A 25,225-nucleotide genomic window follows, 5' to 3' on the forward strand; every position below is an offset into this window, starting at 1 on the left:
GTGGAGTTGGACTGGATGGGTGTGTGTGTGTCAGGTGATTGGCGACATATTGTTACAGCTCCATTACTCCCAGGTCAATAACACCATGGCTTGAGGAGCTAACTCCCATCTCACCAGATAATTGCAACATATGATTGATGCAGGCTAACGCTTCTTCCATTCTGTGTCAGCAAGTTCTAGCCTCGACTCCAGAACTGAGACATTTCCAAATCTTATATAAACATTCCCGTGGCTTCAATGACTGAAATAGTCCAACCAGTGGCAATTTGGATTAGATTTTTATGCCTCCTTCTGTGTCGGAATGGAGGAGGGAGAGCTTTAAAAATGGTGTGTGGTACCTGATTCTGGGATTCTTACTCCCATCCCTGTTTCCAGCAATTTTTGTCAGTACAGGATAATAGTGCAGATAACAAGACAACATGTAGCATTCCCAACATTGTCTGTTCCACTGTGGGGCATTTCAGATCCTCCACAGTTGGGCCATCTTTTACAGGAGCTGTAGCTGGTAGCTCCTCGGAGGAGTTGTGAACCATGGGGATACCCTAGTCTGGAGTTGGGGGCCTTTTGACAGGCAAGTTTTACAAGTGTTTAGATGGTGTGTGATAATTTAAAAAAGAATTAAGTCTGTACTTAAGGGTTTTGTATGGGTCTATGTATGTTTACAATGTAGTGATTGATCATATGACTCTGCCCTTAACAGTAAAGAGACCATAAATTTATCCGTACTGTGCAAGGGTTAAGATACATTAGAATTCTTTCTCCAGTGGATAAAGTCCTCTTCTGCATTCTACAATACAGAAAATCAGATTTGAATTATATAGGGGACACTGTGGTTTGATCTTTTCATTGTTTTAATGTATTGACATCTACTGAACCTTTGAAGTACTCTTGTGGTATCCACTAAGTGGAGAACCAATAAATCATATAATAACACCAACAATTAAATGCTCATGAAAGAAAAGAGAGCAATCATATAATTCAACATTCTCTTTGGAAACAATTGCCCCACTTATATTTTCATAAAACTGTCAATTGAATACAACCAATGAAAGTCCCATTGAATAAACCTTTAATCTACCTACTGCCACTTAATTTGTCCAAAAAACCACTTCAAAGAAAGATAAAGCAATTAAGGGCTCATATAACTGTCAAGAAATAGCAGCTGTGTATACAACCCCCATCAGGCTGAGTCCATTATCCATTCTTAGAGCTCAGCCAAGCATTCATAATGAAGCAATTTGGCAACTGTATTAACAGGAGCAAGCTAAACAGATGGCCAAATGAGCCTGCCTCCCTAACCTGAGCCCACCTCCTCATATGAAAATACAGCAGGTGGGCCCTGCCAGGACAGAGGCAGGATTGTAGAGTCAGGAAATGTCCCCACTCCTGATTCTCAGCTCAAAGGTAAAAACCCAGTCCAATTTGCATCTAATATTTATGCAATCTTCTTCTGCTGACATGTTCTCACCCTGAACTTGGGTTAAAACTGCACAAGTTAATTTCATAAATGTATAGTAGATTCAAGACCAGAAGAGGGCCAGAAGTGTTTGTGATGCTGTTGCTAAATTAATACAAAACTAATCCCATTGCCATGCTCCCCCATAGCCATATAACAATTCCAAACTAATCACACTGCTCCACTCTCTCCCCATAGCCCTGTGTTAATCTCAAACTAATCCCACAACACTGTTCTCTTTCAATATCTTCTGCTTCAAGACAAATACCACTTTTTCTTTAATAGATGGAATAGTCTCTATCAAACCATGCCTTGTGGCAAAGTACACAATATTCCAACAACACATTATGTAAAATATATTCTCCTAGCCTATCTCCTCACTCTCTGTAAATTGATGACCTGTCAACACTGACTCCCTAATGGGAAGAAACTATCTTGCTTTATTTATCCTGTCCAAACATTTCATAATACAGAAAACTTCAAATAAATCTCCTCTTGACCGTCTCTGCTCCAAAAGGAATAGTGCCAATATCTCGAGTCTCTCCTCATCAACTCTTGTTTTCCATTTCTGACATTATCCTGGAATCTATACTATTTCTTCTCAATGGCTTTAATGTCCTTCATATAATAGGGAGCCAAAAGCTGCACACAGTGTTCTGACTATCGCTAAACCAGTACCTTGTGCAATTTTATTATTTCTCCTTTACTCTTATCCTTCACACCCTATTTATTAAACCCAAATGCTGCTGGCCTTTTTTATGGTTTTACTGAGCTGTATTTGTGCTTTCAGGGATTTCTGAATTTGAACTTTTATGTTTAAGCACTCACATTTCTAAGCATCTTTCCATTGAATGTATGGTCCCCTTCGTCGTTTTTCCTCTGTAGAGGTATCATCTCTCTACATTAGCTTTCACCTGGCATCTATCCATCCATTCTGCTGGCTATGCTTTTGTGAAATCTTTGTAATTCTGTCTTTGCCAACCCCACTATTTTTGTGTTGTCAGCACATTTTATAGGTCATGTTCCTGATGTCCAGCTCCAATTCCAAACAATGAGTGGTTAAGATCTGGAATGCATTGCTTGAAAGGGGGATGGAGGCAGATTTAATTGTGGCCTTCAAGAGGAAATTGGATAAGCAGCTGAAAGGAAAAAAAAAACTTTTCAGAGCTACAGGAAAAGGACCAGGTGTGGAACGAGCTGTATTGCTCTTGTAGAGAGCTGGCATGGATATGACGGGCCGCATGTTCCCATTCTATGGGCAGAATTTTATGTTTGTCAGGCAAGCCCCACTCAATCGGCAGTGGGCGTGCAGCCAATCGCCGCCAGCAAAATGGGCCAGGCCGCTCTTTTGCGCGGGCGGGCCAATTAAGGCCTGCCCAGCGTGTTTCAGACTCCCGTGTACAGTGGGAAACTCAAATGTGCGGCGGGCGTGTACAGACCGCCGACAGTCTGTATAAAAAAAGGTCAGGCAGCCTCCTTTAGGCTGTTCACCATGGCCAGCGACTGTGCTTCAGAAGAGGTCAGGGCGGAGGAGGAGTGGGGGGGCAGGCTGCAGGGTAGGCCAGCGGGGGGGGGCCAATGTGCCCCTCGGTTCTCTGATGCCTGTCTCGCTGACCTCCTCAAAGAGGTGTCAAATCATCGGGAGGTGTTGTTTCCCAAGGATGAGAGGAGGAGGGCCCCCCACGTGACCAGGCAGGCTTGGCAGAAGGTGGCAGAGGCTGTTAGCTCTCATCATGATGTGCGGCGCACAGGAACTCAGTGCCACAAGCGCTTCAATGATTTGTGGCTCTGGAAGGGTGAGTACCATGTCAGCCTTGGCCATTTTACCCAGCAGGTAGCCTTAGCCTTTGAGGCCCACCACCCCACGTCTTAGTGTCGTTACTGCATTGGGAATTTGGCACATGTTAGGTGGGCAAACAGATAGTGACCATGCTTACATCAGCCTTAGTGGTTGAGGAGAAGATGGGTTCTCCCCGCAGCATATGTTGGTGTTTGTCACATCTGAGTAGTCTGGGGGCAACCTGCAGGGGAGGCAGCTAGACACATACTCAGAACTCCAACACATGTCTTATTGACAGTGATGAGATGGTGGAAAGGGAGCCTCAAGGTGTCGTGGCAAAGAGCCATCTGCTGGCCTTGGCGCCGCACCTAGTTGCACCTCTTTGCCATGGGCGCTAAGACCGTGTGTTATTCAAAGTGATGGACGCCAAACGTGTCCAAGGTGGCCGTTGGGGGAGGGGGTTGGGAGCAGCCGTACTATCTTCTGGAGACTGATCACCAGTAGTGTGGACAGGAGCCGCTGGAGGCCTCAGATGAGCCACTGTGGTTGAGGTGCATCGTGCGCGTGCAGAGTACATGAGCGATCAGCCCCAATAAATGCTCTCCTCCATTCATCAGGCAAAAAGTGAGCACAATAGCCAGGAGTGTTTGCGGACTGGTGGTGGGCACGCAGTGCTGCAGCACCTCACCACTTATGAGGAGCAGGCCATGGAGCTGGGGAGGAGGCAGGCGGCCAGGTCAGCAGGTGTCGGCGAGGCTGGGGTGCAGCAGCCAGGTATTTGAGACCCACAGTCCCATCCACTCTGTCTCCCCACCATCCAAAGCACTGATGATTGCTGCAATCGTTAATGCAGCAACACTACTCATTCACAGACTGATACAGCCAGACGTGTGGGTCATACACAAAGGTCCCTCGGCCCCTTGAGGATGCGCGTCTCTAGCACTTTCCATAGTCACTTTATCCCATTCGTGACCACTATCCCCATTGCCTAACATGCCTTGGCATCGCTGCTGCACATCCAAAGACTTACTGCATCTTAGGAGGGTTTGTATCTCCGCCACTCTTTCAGCCAGTGTGTCCCACATTACTCTGTCCAAAAGGTCCTCAGCACCTCACCTGTCAATCTCATGGCACTCAACTTAAATAAATGCCACCACGTTAGTCATCACTGCGCCAAGGGGTAATGTTGCCTTCTGTCCACCTGTTCTATGCCCCTCATAACGGTATGAAGGTTAATAACGTGACCTGTCAATCTCCTGTGCGCCATGGCAAATGTGACAAGTGTATGCAATGTTTCCTCATAACTCCAACTCTCCAGGCCAGCATGCATCCAGGTCAGGAACCTCTGCACTCTCCCCACTCCAATGCCATCCCTCGCATGAACTGCAGGTCACAACTGGACGCAGAAGTGCAGATGTGGCCTCGACAGCGTTTTCTGCACTTGCAACATGACCTCCCTTTTCCTACATTCTATTCCTGGGCTAATAAAGGCAAGTCTGGCTTTGACCTTGTTAAACGCCTTATGTTCCTGTTCTGCTACCTTAACGGGTCTGCCCAGCAAGGTCCCTGTAATCGTTGTGACTTCCCACAGTCCCACCATTACTCATGTATTCCTGCACCTTGCTTGTCTTGCCGAAATGCTTAACTGCACATTTATCTACAAAACATTCCACGTGGCATTCCTTAGGCCATCTGACCAGCCTGTCTGTATGCGCGTGTAATGTTTGGGCCTCCTCTTGACTTTTTACCACCCCACCAATGTTCGTCTCCTTAGGCTCTTGAAGGGTGAGCGACTTATGAGCTAGGGAGGAAAGAGATGAATGGTGTTACTGACTGAACGCTAACTGATGCACTGTCCTTGTTGTTAATTTCAGCATCACCACCACATGGCCACCACCAACAAGTCCAGAGCCCCCACTCCACACCTGAGGGCCAACACTTGCAACTTGCGTCACATCATTTCAGCCAGCCAGGCACCAGCGCAGCAACAAACACATCGGCTAGTGTCCCGGGGCACAGTGGAGAGGGCACTTCACAATCGCTGGAGGAGATGGCACGGACAGAGAGTGCTGATGGCACCAGCAGCCAGAGGACTGCAGGGGCCCAGGCACATGCTGAGTCGGGCAGTGATGATGTGCCTCTGGAGATGTCAGCCGTGCAGCAGCTGCAAGCCAAGCGGCAGGGTGCATGGGAGCATCTGGCAGGATTGCATGAGGGTGAGCTTCAGTTGGTCTCTGTGGTAGAGGAGTCCAGGCAGAGTGTCAGTGATGGCATGTACATCAGGACAGAGCTTCAGGCTTCCTCCATTGAGAGATTAGTGAGTCTTATGGAGAGGGGCTTCGAACAGATTGAGAATCTTCTGATTGGGTTACGCTCTGACCTGCAAGCCCTCACAGCACTAATGGCCACAGGTGGTCATTGGCAATGTGGGAGATGTTGTAGGCACCAAGTATCGCTGCTTGGTGCCCATCCATCTGCAGTGAGCAGGGAGGTCCAATGTGTCCCCACGTCAGCGCAGCAGCTGCCTATCGTCACTGTGAGCTCCTCTCAGGGTGTTCCGGATGAGGGCAGCAGCTCCTCCGCCCCTCTGCCAGTGATCGTTGGATCCGTTGAGGCTGCAACAACTGGGGAGGTTCTGGAACTGGCCACTCCTTCCCAGGCGGGGCCAGCACAGGCTCCACGGGCCAGAGGACACCCACCTAGGTCATCGAGGTCAACAGGACAGCAGAGTGAGCAGGCTATCTCACAAGCAACTCCAAGTGATGGGGCGGCACCTAGATGTAGCACCCGCAAACATAAGCATTAGGCACATTAGGCACTCCACGGGTTTGTCACTGGTGATTTTGTGTTGGCCCTAGATTAGGGAATGTTTCATTATGTACGTCAGAGCGTCGTTTGTGCTTTATTTTGGACGGAATAAAGTCCACTTTTCTGACCATGGCTGAGGGTGTTTCCTTTGTGCTGTTTCATGAGTGTTTGAGTGGACATTGATGTTTCTGTACTATGCCCTTAGTTGCAGCTGATGAGGTGGAAGATGTAGTACCTAAGTGCCACGTGTGGAAGTGCCAGGCAATGCTGGTCCTGTAGATCCATGTGTGTGGAGCTAGCTGAAGGTTTGTTGGATTAAATTGTCCCGGGTGTCCCTGCCTCCTTGGTGTAGTAGCGGGTCGGCGTGCTGCCCCTCATCATCGCCCTGTGCTTCCTTACCCTCTGAGCCATCATGTGCAGCCTCATCCACTGCATCAAGGTCTTCACCATCAACTGCATCCCCCCTTTCCAGCGCAAGATTGTGCAGAGCGCAGCATGCTACCACTACCACAGATTCGCGATCTGGGGGGTACTGGAGTGCACCCCCTGAGCGGTCCAGGCAACGGAAACGCATCTTGAGAAGACCCTTGTGGTGCCCTGGCTCCTATTGTATCACTGCTCAGCTTCTGTTCTTGGATGGCAGAGAGGCATCATGAGCCACCTTCTGAGGGGATAGCCCTTGTCACCCAGCAGCCAACCATCCAGCCGAGCCGGAGCACTGAAGAGCGCCAGCACCTGGGAGTGTCTGAGGATGTAGGCGTCGAGGGAGCTGCCTGGGTACATTGCACAGACTTGTAGAATCAGCATCCTGTGGTCACACACTATCTGCACGTTCATGGAGTGGAAGCCCTTCCTGTTGACAAAGGCACTGGGCTCACCTGCTGGCACCTTGTCTATTGCACCCTGGACGCAGGGGAAGCCAGCAATGGCCGTGAAGCCTCTGGCTCACTGTGTCTGGCTCGCCTGGTCCCAGTGGAAGTGGATGAAGGTCAATGCCCGTCTGAACAGTGCGTCTGCAATCTGCTTGACACAAGAGTGGACAGCTGATTGGGAGACACCGCAAAGATCACCCACTGAGCCCTGGAAGGAGACAGAGGCATAGAAGTTGAGGGTAGCTGTGACCTTCAAAGCCGCTGGCATGGGGTGTCCACCCACACAGTTAGGGTAGATCTCAGGGCCAATCATCTGACAGATATAGTTCACTGTCCCCCTTGACAGATGCAGCCTCCTTCGGCAATGCACCTCAGTCATATTGAGGTAGCTGCTTCGCCACCTGTGTACCCTGGCAGCAGGATAGTGGCATCTTCTGCAGCATCTTCCGCCTTGGACAACCTCTTGGCCCTGTGCCCCTTGTGTCTGTGCCTGGCCTCCCAAAGGTGGCTCCCCTGGAGGCTGATTTTCCATTCTTGGCCTCCTCCTTATTCTATCCCTCCCTTCCTCCTCAGAGGAGCTGCCTCCAGTGGAGATGTCAGAATCCATACCCAGGCTAAATGGAAGTCTCCGGAAAGCTGCAGGCCTGATAAAGATTACTGTCTGCAGACTGCTGAGCTGAAGCTTCAAAGTACAGAGAAAGCTGTTGGAAATCGACCTGAGCTGCTGACAATCACACAGGCAAGTTTAAAACACTTTCTGCAATAAATACTTCAGATAAAACATTAACAACCCCTCTGAGCCCACATATCCCACATCGTGGATGAGATTTGTTAAAAAATCAGTTACCCGCCTGCCCATTGGACCCATGCGCCAAGGCAAAGATCACATGGGCTCCTCAAAATCGGCGTTGATTGCCAAGTTAAGGGCCTTAACAAAGTCTTTAATTAATGGCGGGTGCGCGTTGTGCTTCATAGCGCCCGCTCAGCTAAATATGTTGGCGCACGCTGACATTGGGACGCTGGCCCTACATCAGCGCACGACATTTTAAGCACTGATGTGTGGGCTCTGCCACCTGCCCGTCAGTCATAAAATTCAGCCCTATGATTCCATGATCATAACTATTCATCCCAACCCTTGATTTATTGTGTGATCCGGCTTCTATCCATTCCGCTATACTTTCCCGTACAATGCTCACGTGAATGTTTTTCTACAAGCCTCGATGACATCCCACTCAATAATTTCTGCCAATCTATTGGCCATATTTACATAAAAGCAAAAAAAAATGCGGATGCTGGAAATCTGAAACAGAAACAGAAAATGCTGGAAAAACTCCGCAGGTCGAACCACATCTGTGGAGACAGAAACAGGGTTGAGGTTTTACCAGCATTCTCTGTTTTTGTCATCGGCCATATTTACTGGATTACCCTTTCTCCACATAGTCACTACTTCATAAACGTGATTATATTGGACAAACGTAACAAGTCTGTAACAATTCTACACACCCTATCTTTGATTAACTCATACATTTCTGAAATGTTTGCTAATTTTCTCTCAAATCATGGAATGCCCACAATTGATGTTACAGTGACTGACCTATCTCTTCTCTTCATCCCTGAAAGGAATCATTACATTGGAATGGACAGTAGCCAATTACACGGTTGAAATTCCTAAAGCCCATTGACAAATTTTAATGGAACCCCCTACTACCTCTTCGATAAACCCTGAGTCTCCAACTATCCACTTGCGTTCTGGTGATTTTTTTTTCTGAACCGCTTAGTTTTCTACAGTTAACTAACAATTTTTTCCCATCTGAGACCAATACAGTAAGCTGAGAGAAGAGGCTCAATTTTTCACTCTGGGTTGGATTCAGATTGTATTTCTGAAGGTGAAAGTACAAAACTTGACCATCCACTCCCTGAGAGTGCAGGTTAACAGACAGGTAGATGATGGGGTTATTCTATGGGACAAGTGATCTACAGGCCTGGACAACTAATCCACAGAAAAGCTGGTATTAAAGAAAAGGGACCGTGAAGTTATCGGATTGTCATTAAAACCCAACTGGTTCATTATCATCTAGGGAAGGGAATCTTCCAATGTTACACTGCCTGGCCTACTCATAGCTCCAGTTTAACACCAGCCTCTCTACCTTCTGACGTGGCCCAACAAGCCTACAGCCCACCCCAGTCTGGGCAAGTGAAAATAGGCACAGCGCAAGATTGAATAAAAGGACAATCATGTTTCATGGAGAACAATTTCTCTGCTTGGAACCCAGAGAACAGATTCATCAATTGCTGCCCCTTTGAACCCAATCTGTTTTTTAAGCTCATTTCATTGCGTTGCACCCCACTGTCTACCTACAGCTCTGTCGTGACATTGCCTCCGTGACACATGCTGTATGAGTCCGCATGCTGGCGAGACACCAGCCACCACCAACTGGGATATATAATAATAGTCAAGCAATTCATTCAAGTTCCTTTCCAAATGCAGATACATTAAAAAGAAGCATGTTTTGGTAACGGTTTATTCACACAGAGAATGGTATGAGAGAATGAGTGTATTTCAAAGCAATGTTAATGAGATCCAGACTAAACAGTAAGATTTTATAAGTATCGCCATCTGTGCCATTGTTTCACAACCAATGACACTGAGATGAGATTGGCAGCATCACACGTTTCAACTGCACACTGTGACCTTTTCGACTCGCCTGTTCAACAGTTTTCCACATATATAATCAGGACACAGAACCCAATTTCCTGTTGGGGTTTCTGCCCAATTTCTGGTTGGACTTGAGACGATCAACTGGGGGTTCATTCCAGCCAGCTCTGATCGCCAGGGTTATCTGCTGGAAGTGGCACCTTAGCCAGAACAGATCTTAAGCGTACGAAGAGGTGATGCTCTGGATGCATTGAAAGTGAGCAGAACATTACCAAAAGATGATTCACTCACTGTGATAGACTGAAAACTATTCTGAAAATTAACAATTCTTGAGCATGATGACAAAATACTTTGTATTTAACTTATGACTTAACTTGTCACTTGATAATTATGCCAGTGGACCTGGGCAAATCTCCTCCCTACGTCCATCTCTTCAATTTTAAAAGCTGTGGTTCTGCTCCTGAGCAATTCCAGAGAGAAATATGGAAATCTTTATCCAAGCAAAGTGGGGTAAAAGTGTGGAACTGGTTCCCACAAAAACAGCAACAGATGCTAGTCCAATTTAAAATTGAAATTTGAGATTGATAGAATTTTGCTAGCCAAGGGTATGAAAGGATACAGAGCCAAGGAAGGTAGAAGGAGTTAAGATACAGATCAGCCATGATATCACGGAGTGGTGAAACAGGTTCAACGGATGAAATGACCTCCTCTGCTGCTAACTTTCTCTATCTCAGTTGTTTTTCTTTTCCAATGAGAGAAGATTTGTCTTTTGTCATGTTTTAGTGGTCGCCGATTTGGAGCCATTGTTGCTGCCTCTTTTCTCTGAATCTTCCCCACACTCAGAACAGAACCTGCAGTTGACATCGTTGATAGCCTGAAAGGACTATCATTAGTGCAAGGAAGGAACCTGAAATGATCCACCTTGTTCCACAGTTCCTGAAACATTGTCAGTGTGCTGTTTCCCCAACTGCCTAATGGGTACCAATTCTCATTTCCTTGAGTTGGTCATTCTCTGGTGCCTTGTTCAAATGTCAACATTCACATGTGAACTAAGGAAATGTCAGTCTGGTATTCAATGTGGGAGGAAATCATTGCCTGTCCCAGTCTTATCTATACTCAAAATTCACGCATTCCTACTTCCCAGCTGGGGTTGGTGGACAGAGATTAGTGATAGATTTCTGGGCTGATTTATCCTTGCTGTAGCCTTGTTGTAACACTCAGACTGGCTGAGATTAACTATCCCAGTATAGACCAAGGATTCCAATTCAGTTTGGTTCAAAACCACATCAGATGCTGCGTTTTCCTATTTAGCCATTGTGGAAGCTGTTCCTATTCAGGCTAATACAAAGCACTCAGCAGTATGCCAGTAATAGAGCTTGCCATAATCTTTACAATTAAAAACAGAATTTTCAAAGATGCAACAGCCTGTTCAGAAACATACATTTCATTAATCCATCAAATCATAGAATGAGGCCATTCTGCCCATCCTGCCTGTGCCAACTCTTTGAACCTCCTTCCACCAGCCTTTCTAGATCACAACAACTCACTGAGAAAATGAGAGTCCTCATTTCATCTCTGGGTTTGTGGAGTTGATGGTGCATGTTGGAGAATGTGGAATTGATGAATGTGATAAGATGGGTGGTTGGCCTTGAGTTTTTTGGATAGAAGACACAGGATTGTGGGATCGAGGGAGAAACTGGGTAAGTAGAGTAGAGGAGTATGGGTAAATTGATCCATCAAATGGGCAGATGTTTTTGGTTCAATGGCCTTTTCCTATTCTAAAAGTATGATTTTTGCTCTTATTTCACACCCATCATCATCTTTGAATCGGGGCTATTGCTTTTCTGTCATGAGTTAACACTAATGGCGCTCCTTTAATAAACAGTGAGATTTAATCACAATCTGGATCAAGGATCCACTTTGCTCACTGAAGCTCAAGCTTTGACATTTCCAATAACGCTCACAGTGGGTTCACTTTTTCTTGTGTCCCATGAGTTATGATGCTGTTATAGGATGTGTTTGGCTGGTTAAAGCTTCACTCTGTCCCTACAGCTTTTGGTTGAAATCATTGTAGAACTGTGGCATTTGTATTTAGCAATAGAAGCCAGATGTTGGCAGTCAGGGGCCCAGGGACTATTTTGAGAGTAAAACAGCTTCTTTAAGCTGCTTTGAATTGCTTTGCCCAGCTTCTCAGGCACAACACTCCTTCAGTTCCAGAACAATCCTTCAGTTCCAGAACGCTCCTTCAGTTCCAGAATGCTCTTTCAGTTCCAGAACGACCCTTCAGTTCCAGAATGATCCTTCAGTTCCAGAACACTCCTTGAGTTCCAGAATGCTCCTTCAGTTCCAGGCATTCTCCTGGCCAACAGGTGTGATCCAACCTGCACCTAAACCTTCAGGCAACATCAATCTGAAACCAGCCTTGAGGAGGCATATAAAACTGAGTGTCACTCCCTCACACCCTCTACCCCCACCACTCTCCATCGCTCCTTCACTTAGTCCCTTCACTCCCACCCCCTCACACACACACCCACCCTCTCACATACCCATCCACCCTCTCACACACCCACCTTCACACACAAAAACAGAATTACCTGGAAAAACTCAGCAGGTCTGGCAGCATCGGCGGAGAAGAGAAGAGTTGACATTTCGAGTGCTCATGACCCTTCACCAGAAACCCTGTCTCTCACACCCACCCCCTCACCCTCTCACACACACCCACTCACTCTCTCACACACACCCTCTCTTTCACACACACCCTCTCTCTCACACACACCCACTTTCACACACACACCCACTTTCACACACACACCCTCTCACACACACACACCCTCTCTGACACACACACAACCTCTCGCTAACACACACACACCCTCTCTCACACACACACTCTCTCTCACACACACACACTCTCTCTCACACACACTGCTTCTCTTTCACACACACACACACAACCTCTCGCTAACACACACACACCCTCTCTCACACACACACCCTTCCTCACACTCACCCACCTCTTCTCTCATACAAATACCCTCTCACACACACATCCTCTCTCACACACACACCCTCTCCCTCACACACATACACTCTCACACACATCCTCTTTCACACACCCCCGCTTTCACACACACACCCTCTCTCTCACACACAGCCTCTCACACACACACACCCTCTCTCACACACACACCCTCTCTCTCACACGCACACCCTCTCTCTCACACACACACCCTCTCTCATACACACACCTTCTCTCACACACACACCCTCTCTCACACATACACACACACCCTCTCTCACACACACACCCTTCCTCACAATCACTCACCCCCTCTCTCACACAAATACCCTCTCACACACACCCTCTCTCACACACACACCCTCTCTCTCACACACACACACCCTCTCTCTCACACACACACACCCTCTCTCTCACACACACACACTCTCTCACACACACACACACACACACACATTCCCTCTCTCTCACACACACACCCCCCTCTTACTCACACACACCTTCTCACTCACACACACCCTCTCTCTCACACACACACCCCCTCTCTCACATAGACACACATGCCCTCTCTTATACACAGACACACCCTCACACACACACACAGACACACACACACACACACACCCTCTCTCTCACTTGGGTTGTGGGGGAGGAATATGGAATCCTGGTCAACTTATACTTTTAATACCTCTATTGAAATAATTGTGTCAGTCAAGGGAGCAGGGTTTATGTCCTCTATCTCACCTATTTGAGGATTAGCATATGCTTTAAACCTTCTCTACTTTGCCTGAATATGACAAGCAATTGGACTTACATATTATGGCATCTACCGCTGAACTGTGACCCCCAGCTTTGTTCTCTGCCTCCTGTTGAGCTGTCCGCTCCTCGAGTGGTGCAGTGTCCTCTCTCGATAACATGTGATCTTCTGAGCATTCGCTTTCATCATCTGCAATAAGAATAAATCTACTGATTTACAAACAGATTATCAGGTCATTCTCACATTGCTGATTATGTTGAAATTAGCAGCCATATTTTCTACTTTACAACAGAGACCATGATTCCAGGGCCCTTCATCGACTGCAAAGCACATTGGGACATTGTGGTGTAGAAATACACTTCCTTTTTTTAATTAGAGTACATCAACGTGGTCATGATGAAGTGAGAGGGCAAAGGTCATTTGAATTGGCCTGTGGTTGGGTGAATCCGTTTGATACCATAGCCCACATGAAAATTCTGCTGAGCTGCTAAGGGAGACAGATGTTTTTGACACAGATGTTCACCAAAGACTACACGCTGCTTATGATAAAATATCAAAGTATGGAAACCTCTGTGTAAATTTTTAGATTGAGTAAAGCTCATAACCTCATTTATTTCCAAACCTTCCAAATTTTGTAACAGCCGGAGTTCAAATGCTCACATAAAGCCAATTAATGCATTTACACTAGAAATCACCTGACCCTTATCGTTCATAAGGATGAGGAAACTCTCACATTAGACAACATCTGGGAAGAGCCAAAATTGTAGAGAGTAGAAAAATTCTAAAAACAGTTTATTTGTTCTGTGAAACTCTTTGGGATGAAGCACATCTAGGACTCAAAGCATTTTAAAAACTTTCCTGAATTAGATGTTTGTGTGGAATTAACAGTCAGACGGAGTTAGCAGTTTGGGAAATACAACGAATTGCACTGCTGAAACTGACCTCTCAAATCTCCCCAAATGGTCTTTAGTAACACTGGTATCCAGAGACGATGAGAGCATCCCTTGCATCCAGTGTTATTGTGGGAAACACTGTCTACATATTCCCCTCATTTGAATGGGAGTTTAATGCACCTGTCCATTTGTCTGCATGCAATTATGTTCTGTGCCAGGCCCTATTGTGGCTGTTGGTTCTGATAGATAAGAAAATTGGAAAGGAATGCAGCCTCTCTTGATCCTAACACAAACTCCGCCCAGAAATCCATCTGTTAATGGCCACAACACCAGAGGATATCACGGCCTTTGCTGATTATGCTCAAACACAGAGGAAGGGAGGCTGAATTGTTGATTGAAAGATGGCGACACCCATGGATTATGCCAGGAGACAATTTGAGGCTTACAACACAAGAGGGGGAGCAGCTTGGAAATGGGAGGGAAAGATTTGGGTGAATCCAACCTACATGGTTTATGGAGGGATATGGGGGCAGGATGGGGAGAGTGAGATATGGGGAGGGGTGGGATTAGAGGGATACAGGGGATGGGTGAGAATTAAGGTGGGAGGAGGCTCATGTGGAATATAAACACCAGCCTAGACTAGTTGGGTTGAATGGCATGTTCCTGTGTTGTAGATTTTATGTAATTCTATGTGACTATATGTTTCACCTCAACTCCCTGCAGACGACGTATTCCTGCTGCGAGTAGGTTCAGCAGACTGAGGCAGCACAAACAGCTTGATGTTTGTGTTCTCGTTATTTATCTGTTTTCTGGTCCAACACTCAGAGGGCTGACATTTGTGGAATTGTGACAAAAGTACAAATAAACCAATGTAAATGGGAAGGCTGTGTGTGAGCAATGAGTCATTTAACCTCAAGCATGAGTCTGAGCATGAAGCTGTCTGAATCCAGTCTCCAGGTGTAAATACACACGCTGCTGTTAGTTGTTAACTCATCGTTTGGAGAATTACACAGCTGAGTACAGTAAACAGATGCAGAGTCTAACCTAAACTATTTTACCACAAGAATATAAGCACAACTAAAACTCAAAATGTTTGAGGTGATCAGAAAGGATAGAATTGGAAAAGGCTGTTTGACCCCATCCAGCTGACGCCTCTGATCAGCCATGTACAATTTTTGCTTCACTTGTCCTGTCTAATTTAACTAATCTCCAAAGGGCAGTGATTAGCTGCTGGGAAACTATCCAAAGGCAGGAACGTCTTCAGAATTGTTAAAGGTGGAAATAAAGCTGGGAGTAAGAATGGAACAGGAACTCTTTCAACCAAGGGACATTGATTCATGGAATAAGTTATCAGGGAAAATGCACTGAAGTGGACAATATGAAAACGGTCAAACAATCATTAGGTGTGTTTCAGCGGAGAGACAAAGGATATGGGGAGATGGGGTTGAGGGAAATGTTGAGACGGTGGGGAGGTGGGTTTGAGGGAGATGGTGAGGAGGTGGGTGAGGGAAATGGCGAGATGGTAGGGAGGTGGTGAGATGGTGAGGGTGGGGTTGAAGGGGATGGTGGAGGGATGGAGTGAGGGAAATGAGGAGATGGTAGGGAGACAGTGAGATGGTGGGCGGATGGGGTTGAGGGAGATGGTGGGGAGATAAGGTTGAGGGACGTGGTGAGGTGATGGGCTTGAGGGGAATGGGAGATGACAGGGGATGGGTTGAGGAGATGGTGAGGGGATGGGGTTGAGAGAGATGTTGGGATGGTAAGGAGACGGTGAGATTGTGGGTGGATGGGTTTGATGCAGATGGTGGGGAGTTGGGGTTGAGGGAGATGGTGAGATGGTGGATATGTTGCTGGTTCTCTTCACTCATGAAGCAGTTTTTTGTTTACAGCAATCAGGCAACTTTCATACTCACTTTTTCAAGAACCACTCACTAAACTTCACAACAGGATTTGAACTAATGATCTCTCGTTTGCTAGTTCAATCCCTTAATCACCAGATTAACATCCAAACTCCCAGTTCTGGTGCGCACTATCACATGCAACAGTACTGACATCACAAGGTGCCAGCTGGGTCAAAATCCTGGAACTCCCTCCCTAACAGCACTGTGGGTGGACATACACCACATGGACTGCAGCGGTTCAAGAAGGCAGCTCACCACCACCTTCTCAAGGGCAATTAGGGATGGGCAATAAAGCCAGTGAAGCCCACATTCTGTGAATGAATAAAAAAAAATAAAAGCCAAGCTGTTCAGAGTCTTGTAATTGAGCACTGGACCTCTCAGTAAGACCATTGGTCATTGGCAGGTTCACTTAGGCTGTAACCCTGGGCAGACTTGTTACTCCACTTGCCTCTGAAGTGGGTTTGGGATCTTGAACTGAGCAGCATCCTGTGTTGCTCCAGTTGCTTCACTTGCCTTCTAAAAGAATGTTAGTCAGGTGATACCACTGGGTATAAACCTGCCGGTTTATTCCAGCTTCCAAACTGCAAATGAAAGGTTTCTGGTAAAGCAGTTAAAAAACGATTCAAACCAAAATGTGATTTTTTTCTCCTTTCGCTTTCTATTGGACAGTACCTGGCTTTGAACAGATGATAATCTACAGCTGCCTGATTGAAATTACAGCTGAAACTCTGCACTTGCAAATGGTAGAATTGTCCTTTAGTGGGGTTGATCTGTGTGCCCACGATGTGATGAAAGGGATGGTGACAGTGTACACACTCTCACTGCAGAGTTATGCTGCTTTATCAAGATGCAACAATGTGGCAGATAAAGAATATCGTGGGGAAGTGCAGGGTTATTCACCATGGTAGTAAGAATAGAAAAACAGAATATTTTTAAAGGGTGTGAAGCTTGTAAATGTTGATGCTCAGAGGGAATTGGGTATACTCTTACTAGGAACACAGAAAATTAGCATTAAAGTACAGCAAGCAATTAGGAAGGCAAATGACACGTTGGCCTTCACTGAAAGGGGATTGGAGTACAGGAACAAAGAAGTCTTTCTGCAATTGTACAGGGTTTTGGATCAACCTGGAATACTGTGTGTTATTTTGATCTTCATATTTAAGGAAGGATATACTTGCATTGGAGGCGGTACAGTGATTGTTCAGTAGATTGGCTCCTGGGATGAAAGGGCCGTTCTATGATGACAGGTTGAGTAAATTATTGGGCCTATATTTTCTGATGTTTGGGAGAATTGAGAGGTGATTGAGACATACAAGATTCTGAAGGGACTTACAAGGGCAGACACAGAGCTGGGTGGAATTTTCCGAAAGTAGAATTTTACGGTCCCGCCAAAGTCAATGGAGTTTAGAATAAGTTGCCACATTTTAAGGCCCCGTACCCATGGTGACCGGGCCAAAAAATTCTGGCCTTTGTTTCCCCTGGCAGGGGAATCTAGGACACAGGGGCACAGTCTCAGGATAAGGGGCCAATCATTTAGGACTGAGATGAGGAGGAATTATTTCACTTAGAAATGAATCTTTGGCATTTTCTACCCCAGAGGGTTGTGGATGCTCCATTGTTGAACGTATTTAAGGCTGAGATAGACAGATTTTTGGTTCCTCAGGGAATCAAGGGATGTGGGGAACGGGCAGGACAGTGGAGAAGCTAAAGATCAGCCATCATGTTTTGGAATAGTGGAGCATGCTTGAGGGGCCAAATGGTCCACTCCTGCTCCCATTTCTTATGTTCTTCTCAGGTGCCTGCTGTCTACCTCAAACCCACAATTGTTGGTTATTTATGATTATCTATTAGTAAGCATCCTTCCTGGGGTTGGAACTATACAGCATCTTTTTGGCATCAAAGGCGGTTCAAAAATGATATGCCTGAAGATAGAAAATGGGAGTTTAGATTGTTCTCTGTGGAAACTTGTTAATCCAACATCTGGACTCAGCATAGTCCCCCTACCGTTGATTGACCTGTAATTGAATAGATAGATCCCTCACTGGGTTTAGGTTCCTTCCCACTGGCTTCAGATACCCTTGCAAAGCCATGGTCTGACCAATGGGGCAATCTTTGCTGGAGAAACTGCAAGAGGCTTGTCAGAGCTCTATGTGCTAGTAATGTAGCAATTTTAGCTGGTTAAATTCAAATTCTTCTCAATGGACATAGGGGTTTATAGACCAGACTCTACTAGAGCAGTTCAGAAGGAGGTAAACAGCCTTTGACTCTGTTAGGATGTGCATAGACGACATCAGCCCATCCAACTCTCTCCCTGTGTGGGTCCGTCTGTAGATTGACTTGGAGACTTTTGAACCTGGGGATGGGTTTCTGTTTGTGTCATGCCACATTGGATCAAACTAAGCCCATGCACACTGACCAGTGTCTAAAAGGTTTAGCTGTAGAACCCTGCAATTCCTGAAGGAATAAGTAGAAAGGCCTGGGGCCTCTAACTCCCTAAAAAAAGAGCAAATTTACAAAGGAGGTATTTAAAGAGTTTGAGTAACCATACAGAGCCAATATAGTGTCATTCCAGTCAACATATTTTTCAATTATTTGAATTGAAATTAAGAAATTAAATCATGAAATCTACAAACTTATGAAGAGTAAAACATTCAATCCCTATTTGGAGTCTCGCTCTCACTCACAATCCCAGCCAGGATACAAGGAAACGTTTGTAGTATGTGTGTAATGACTTGACAGAGTGGATAGGTTTCAACAATTATGTAGAGCTTCTCAGGTGCTACAAGCTCGACCAGGACTCTCGACAGGAAGCCCCACCCTCCGGATTGCCTGCGCTTAGGGCTCATTGGCTGGAGCCTCCCAGAACTTCACATGACCCTTGATAGAAGCAGGAGAGACTATACCTAGTTACATTTCCTCCCTCTTTAATTTTTTTTACAATTTCCATTTACAGGGAAATACTGAATATCTAACTACATATACAAAAATACAACTTCAGGTGATGAAAGATCAAGTCTCTGAGGTGCTCTCCTTATATAGTCAGAGCGGTGTAGCTCTACCACTTGAGGTTCCTCAACAGGATCTGGAACTGCAGCATTTTCTGAAACTTGGTGCTGGTAAAGGCTGTACCATTATCAGAAACAATGATTTCAGGTAGGCCATGTATGCTAAAACAGCGAAGCAGCTTTTCGATACTGGCGCTAGACGTTGGTGATTTGACTTCATACACATCCACCCATTTAGAACGTGCATCTACGATCAACAAAAACATGATACCTAAGAATGGTCCTACATAATCGATAAAGGCCCTTGTGTGTGTTAATAGCCACGTATTCTCTCGACGCGCTATCCAGTTCTAATTGTTGGTAGGCGTGGCTCATATCCAGTTTTGTGTAGGACTTTTCTCAAGCCAGCTTTGCATATAAGTTGTCTATTCTTGGAATGGGGTACTTGTCTAAACTTGCTGCCTTATTTATGGTCAATTTATAATCCCCACAAATACATCTGGTTTGGTCGGACTTAACCACTGGAACTATGGGTGCTGCCCATTCTGAGAATGGACAGATTGGATGATGCCCTGCTTTTCCAAAGGGCGCAGTTCTGCATCCACCTTCTCCTTCAACACATAAGGCACAGGTCTGGCCTTAAAGAAACGTGGTGTCGCCTGAGGATCCACATACACCTTGGCCTGTTAGCTTTCCTAATTCATCCGAAATACCATGTCATATTTCCTTAGCAGTTCAGGAACCCTCCTGTTTTCAGGTGAAATATCTCACACCTTAATTTTCTGTAACCAGTCTCAGCCTAAAAGACTGTGTCCTTCTCCTTTCACTATTATCACAGGCAGCTGGGCTGTCTGTTGCCTGTAGGGCACTGATACTGTGGTGATACCCTTTACCTGAATAGATTCTCCAGAGTATGTCTTTAATTTAGTGGTTGTCCGCTCCAGGTTTATTGGCTGTCTACCTTTATTAAGGTGTTTGAAGGTGTGCTTTCCCACCACTGGGCTGAGGCACCCGTATCTACCTCCATTATTAGTGGCTTCTCATTAACTTCAATTGTGACAGTGATAGGTTCAGTTTTTACAGTCGTTATGTTATACAGGGAATAAATGTTGGTGTCGACAGCCTCAGGTTCTGTTGTATTCTTTAATTCAATCAGGGTGGCTTGCTGCTTTACGGGCTGTTTCGACTTTGCCCTGCATTGCCTCACTACATGACCTTCCTAATGGCAGTAATGACATTCTGCCTCCTTAAATTTACAGGTGTCTGATCTGTGGTCTCCACATCTATAACAACTCACTTTGGAGTCGCTGCTGAAGTGTTTCTGCTTGGCCTTTTCATGGTTTCTAATGACAGACATCGCCTCTCGCTTCGATGCTGTGAGTCTGGTTTTCGCGACACGCTGGGTAGTAGGTTCCCCCCCACATGAAGAACAGAGCCACATTCTATTTGTTGCAAAGCCTGCGAGTCTTTTGCAGCACTTTCCATGGTGAGGGATATTTCCCGGGGCACGCTTCAAATCGATGTCGACCTCTGAGAGTAAACGGCCGCTGAATGGCCTCGTCCTGAACTCCACAAATGAATTGGTCCCCCAGCAAATCACTGAGTGTTTCTCCGAAGTCGCAGTGTTCTGTCAACTGCTTAAGGTTCACCACATAGGTTGTGATGGACTCTCCCGGGGCCCGAACTCTGGAATTAAATTTAAAACGCTGCATCATTATGGATGGCTTCGGCTGGAATTGTGTTTTCATGAGGGCCACTAATTCGTTATTGGACTTAGAATGGGTGGGCTCAGGGCCTTCAGGCTGTGGATGAGATTGGATGCCTAACTGCCACATAGACTCAAAAGGAAGGCTTTCTGCTTTTCCTCCGTGGTAATTTCGTTCGTTACAAAAAAAACCCCAGGCACTCTACGTACAGGCTCCAGTCTTCCATAGTCGCATTGTAAGGATTGATTCTGCCAATGAGTGGCATGACTGGTGAGTAGTCTTTTCTTTTTCTTAAAGTTCGATGTACTCACGGTAACAGGGTGAGGTGCAGCCTGGGAGCTATTTTACCCTTGTTGCCAAATGCAATGACTTGACGTAGCAGACAAGGTTTCAACAAGAAACAGATAACTTTATTACAGAGAGCTTTTCAGGTGCTGTAAGCTCAATCAGGACTTGTCAGGATCCACACCCTCAGATTGCCCGTTCTTAGGGCTCATTGGTTGGAGCCTCCCAGAACATCACATGACCCCTGATAGACAGCAGAAGGGGCTATACCCAAAGTTAGTACAATGTGTTTGCACTCTTGCACTCTCCACAAACCTTCTCTCTCACTTTCTCTCCCTGTGACAATCTTTGCTGCCTCAATGAGTAAATATTCTGTCTTTGTCTCTTTCATTTCCTTAAAATTCTATGCGCATTGTGCTCCTGCTTCTTACCTCTTCACACCTTAGCAAAAGAAAGCTCCAGAAAACTGATTTAGTGATTTTTTTTCCCCCTCATAAAATTTGACTAGTTTGTGAATCTCTTTCCATGGCTAGCACTATCTTTAGCGCCTTCTCGAAATCTAGATTCACTTCAGACAATAACCTTTTCTGAAGAGTGTCCTCTTTCACACCACACACTAAACAATCTCTGAGCACATTGTTCAGCATCGTGCCAAACTCTCAACGTTCCATTAGCTGCTTCAAATTTGCCACGTAGCACACAATTGTCTCACCCGGGGCTGTATTTTGCGAATTAAACCTGAACCTCTGCATCGTGACTGAGGGCTTGGGTTGAAAATGTCCCTTCACGAGGTCCAACAATTCATCGAAATTCTTTGAATCTGGGGCACTGGGTGCCAACAAAATTCAAATCAAGCTGTTCCCACAAGTACTCAAGAGGATCGCTTACCTCTTCTCTTTCCCAATAATCTTAAAAAAAGCTTGAAAAAAGAACGTGAGGCATTCTATGTATTGAGACCAATCGTCTATGGCTGGTTCAAAAGGACTAATTTTCCAAAATTGTGGCATTTTGAGAGATGATAACTTCTTCAATTCTAACGGAGCTTGCTTCTTATAATCACTGGGCAAGATACGGTGCCAATTTCTTTCTAACTTGATTTCTTCTGTTCAATCTTGTTTTATCCTCATTGCCAGTTTATTGTAGGGTGGTAGAGTTGCTTATTTGTAATAGAGTTGAACTGCAGACACTTCTTGAGTGGAAACATTAAGTTAATTTTCAATATACTCAGCAGCAACTACACATGTGCTTTACACTCCAACTCTATCTCTACACTGACTATAGGTATTCTGCGCTACTCTCCTATTGGTTACTATTGATCGTTCCCAACAAGTATTATTCTTAAAGGTACATTACAGATTAAATGAAACTATAATCACCACAGTGAGGCAACCTGATTTCTGATGAAGTGGTTACAGATACTGGTGGGAGCTTGCTGAGAAATCTCATTTTGACTGGTCGCAAACCCTTTGGTAAGGACTAAGGCAGAGAAAACACACACATAGAACAACTGCTTTCAGAATCCCTCCTGTACCATGGATGGGAAGAGGAAGTGTGAAGCTGGTCAGTACGGTCCACGGTGTTGTGAATCATGGCCATGGTAACCCAGGGATGGCAGCACACACCAGTGAACCCTTAATATAGACACAGAAAAAGAACGCTGCTTGCTCCAACTTATTTCCACTTGTGAGAGTTCAGAGCTACGGGCAATAAATATAAGATAGTCACTAATAAATCCAAACGTGAATTCAGGAGAAACTTCTTTAACCAGAGAGTGGTGAGAATGTGGAATTCAAACAAATAGGATAGATATATTTAAAGGGAAGTTAGATAAACACCTAAGAGAGAATATATAAGGATACGCTGAAAGGGTGAGGCGAAGTTGGGTGGGGAGGAGGCTTGTGTGGAACATAAATATCAGTATGGAGCCAGTGGGCCGAATGGCCTGCTTCTGCGCTTTAGATTCTATGTTATTCTTCCGCAAGCGATTCACTGAGCAGGAATGGCTTTTTGGGAGTTAGGGAGAAAAACCAAACCAACTGAAGCTGCCAACACTCACATTTCCAATGCGAGGATATAAACCCTTTGCTCAACACAAACTTTGTGATGAGGATTTATCTGCCACTAATTACAAGATAACAGGAGCCCAGCTGAAAGTGCGAATTAGTGACATTGATCAACCAAGTAGGACAGTACAGGTTCAGGTGGTTTGTTCACTTGCTCTTTTCAGTAATACGGTAGTAATGGCATTGCTTGGAGAGAATACCAGGGGCACCAGTCTTCCTTAGTTACTGGTACCACCGCCAGTTCCTCATGTCATTCTTGCCCTCATTTTTGACACTTTGTATTCCAGGATTTTGGAAACTTTTATTCCGGCTTTTTAGATTTGATTCAAGGTTAGGTCCCAGGGGAAAGGAACAAGCAGCGATAGACCCAATCCCATTCGTCTCTCCTTCTGGTAGTAAGGTTGACCCCAAAACTCGACATGTGTTCCAATTCAGTGCCCAATTCTAGCCTGCTAAGTGAGATTCTCCCTCCAGGAAGATTTGAAATGCTTATTAATTATAGTTAGTTAATGTGTCACGTTGATTTGATATTTAATGTGACTTAAGGTTTGAAAAAGATAAATCATTAATGATTTAGCTCTCATTTGGAAATTAATGCTGTGCTGTCTTTAAGGTTTTTTTTTGTTTTAAAAAGTGAGTTTCAAGAAAGGAATTTGCTCAAACTTAGATTTTCAAACCTTGGCCACTCATTCAACCTCTATCAACGTTCCGCATGGACGCAGGCAATTAATAAAAACTGCACACTTTAACAGAGTGTTTCAACACAAGAAATTCTTTATAATTAAGAGATCCAGTCAGTGCCTTGTGACCGGAGGCACCTTTCCCCTTGATTTATGAGTCCTATTCCACTGCTCCTCGTGGTGATTAGTGCTCCTGTGTTACAGAAACATCCAGTTGGCAGGCATTCTCATTCTCACCTGCAACCTGCCTCTCTTTCTCTCCTTTTGTTATCTCTCAACCACTGATACTATGGTCAATGCTCTTCTGAATCACTTTGTGCTTTCAAAGTTCCACAATCCACCACCCTCCCACCCCCCCACCAACCTTCTCCCTGCAACAGGTTTCAATGTACTGAACAGTGTGAGGGATGGGGGACTCTCAGGGTCTTGGCCTTTGGTTTCTGAAAGGAAAAGCACAAGATGTGAACTCAGGATTTCTGACCGTGCACTCCCAGAGAACAACCTCCCCACCTGGAACATGGAGTGGCAACCAGCTTCTGAGACTTAACTCAAGCATCTCCTACTGGAACTCTTGGTATTCCAATAAACTGTGGTGCTCCGCACCTCCTTCAGTCTATAGGTAAGTTGTCACAACGGTCAAATCGATCCCACACCCACTCATTTCAACCCTGATGGGATCTCGTCAATGGCCACCTGGGCTTTACAATATATATAAAAAATCAAAATTATGAGAGAACTCTTTCAGACAAGTAGCATTAACAAGTTACCAGAACAGATCAAGCTGGAAAAAACTTAGCGGGTCCGGCAGCACCTGTGGAGAGAGAAACAGAGCTAACGTTTCAAGTTTGTATGATTCTTCTTTGAAACGTTAACTCTGTTTCTCTCTCTACAGATACTGCCAGACCTGCTGAGTTTTTCCAGCATTTTCTGTTTTTATTTCAGATAAAACATACTATAAAATCTCCCTGAACCTCTCCACCTCTTTCTACCTCTATCTCCTCCTTTAAGGCACTCTTTGAAAGCTACCTCTCTGATCTAGCTTTAATAACTTGCCTTAGTATCTCCTTATGTGGCTCAGTGTCACATTTTATCTGACAACACTCCTGTCAAGCACCTTGAGACATTTGTTAAAATGTGCTGTATAAATACAGGTTGCTGTTGCTATTGACTGGGCAAGAGGATAGATGTTGGGCTTTTAAGTTTAACCAAAATGCATCGAGTCTGCTTGGCCAGTTACTGCTCATTAAACTGGTGGATGTCATTTTAACTTTGAGAAATGAAATCAAAATGGTGTATGTTAAATAACAGCCAATCAGATATCACCCTTTTTATACCATCGTCCAA

General features: G+C 45.3%; 1 protein-coding gene across 2 annotated transcripts in view; it reads right to left on the minus strand.

The window, feature by feature from the left end:
• mdfi (MyoD family inhibitor) overlaps positions 1-25,225 on the minus strand; it is a 113,050-nt gene that overhangs the window by 61,027 nt on the left and 26,798 nt on the right. For both annotated transcript variants that reach the window (XM_041195999.1, XM_041196000.1), the window contains one exon: positions 13,406-13,537. In XM_041195999.1, coding sequence (XP_041051933.1) covers positions 13,406-13,537 — 132 coding nt within the window. The remainder of the gene's footprint in view (positions 1-13,405; positions 13,538-25,225) is intronic.

This window comes from Carcharodon carcharias, chromosome 9 (assembly GCF_017639515.1).
Source record: "Carcharodon carcharias isolate sCarCar2 chromosome 9, sCarCar2.pri, whole genome shotgun sequence".
In the NCBI taxonomy this organism is placed as follows: Eukaryota; Metazoa; Chordata; class Chondrichthyes; order Lamniformes; family Lamnidae; genus Carcharodon; species Carcharodon carcharias.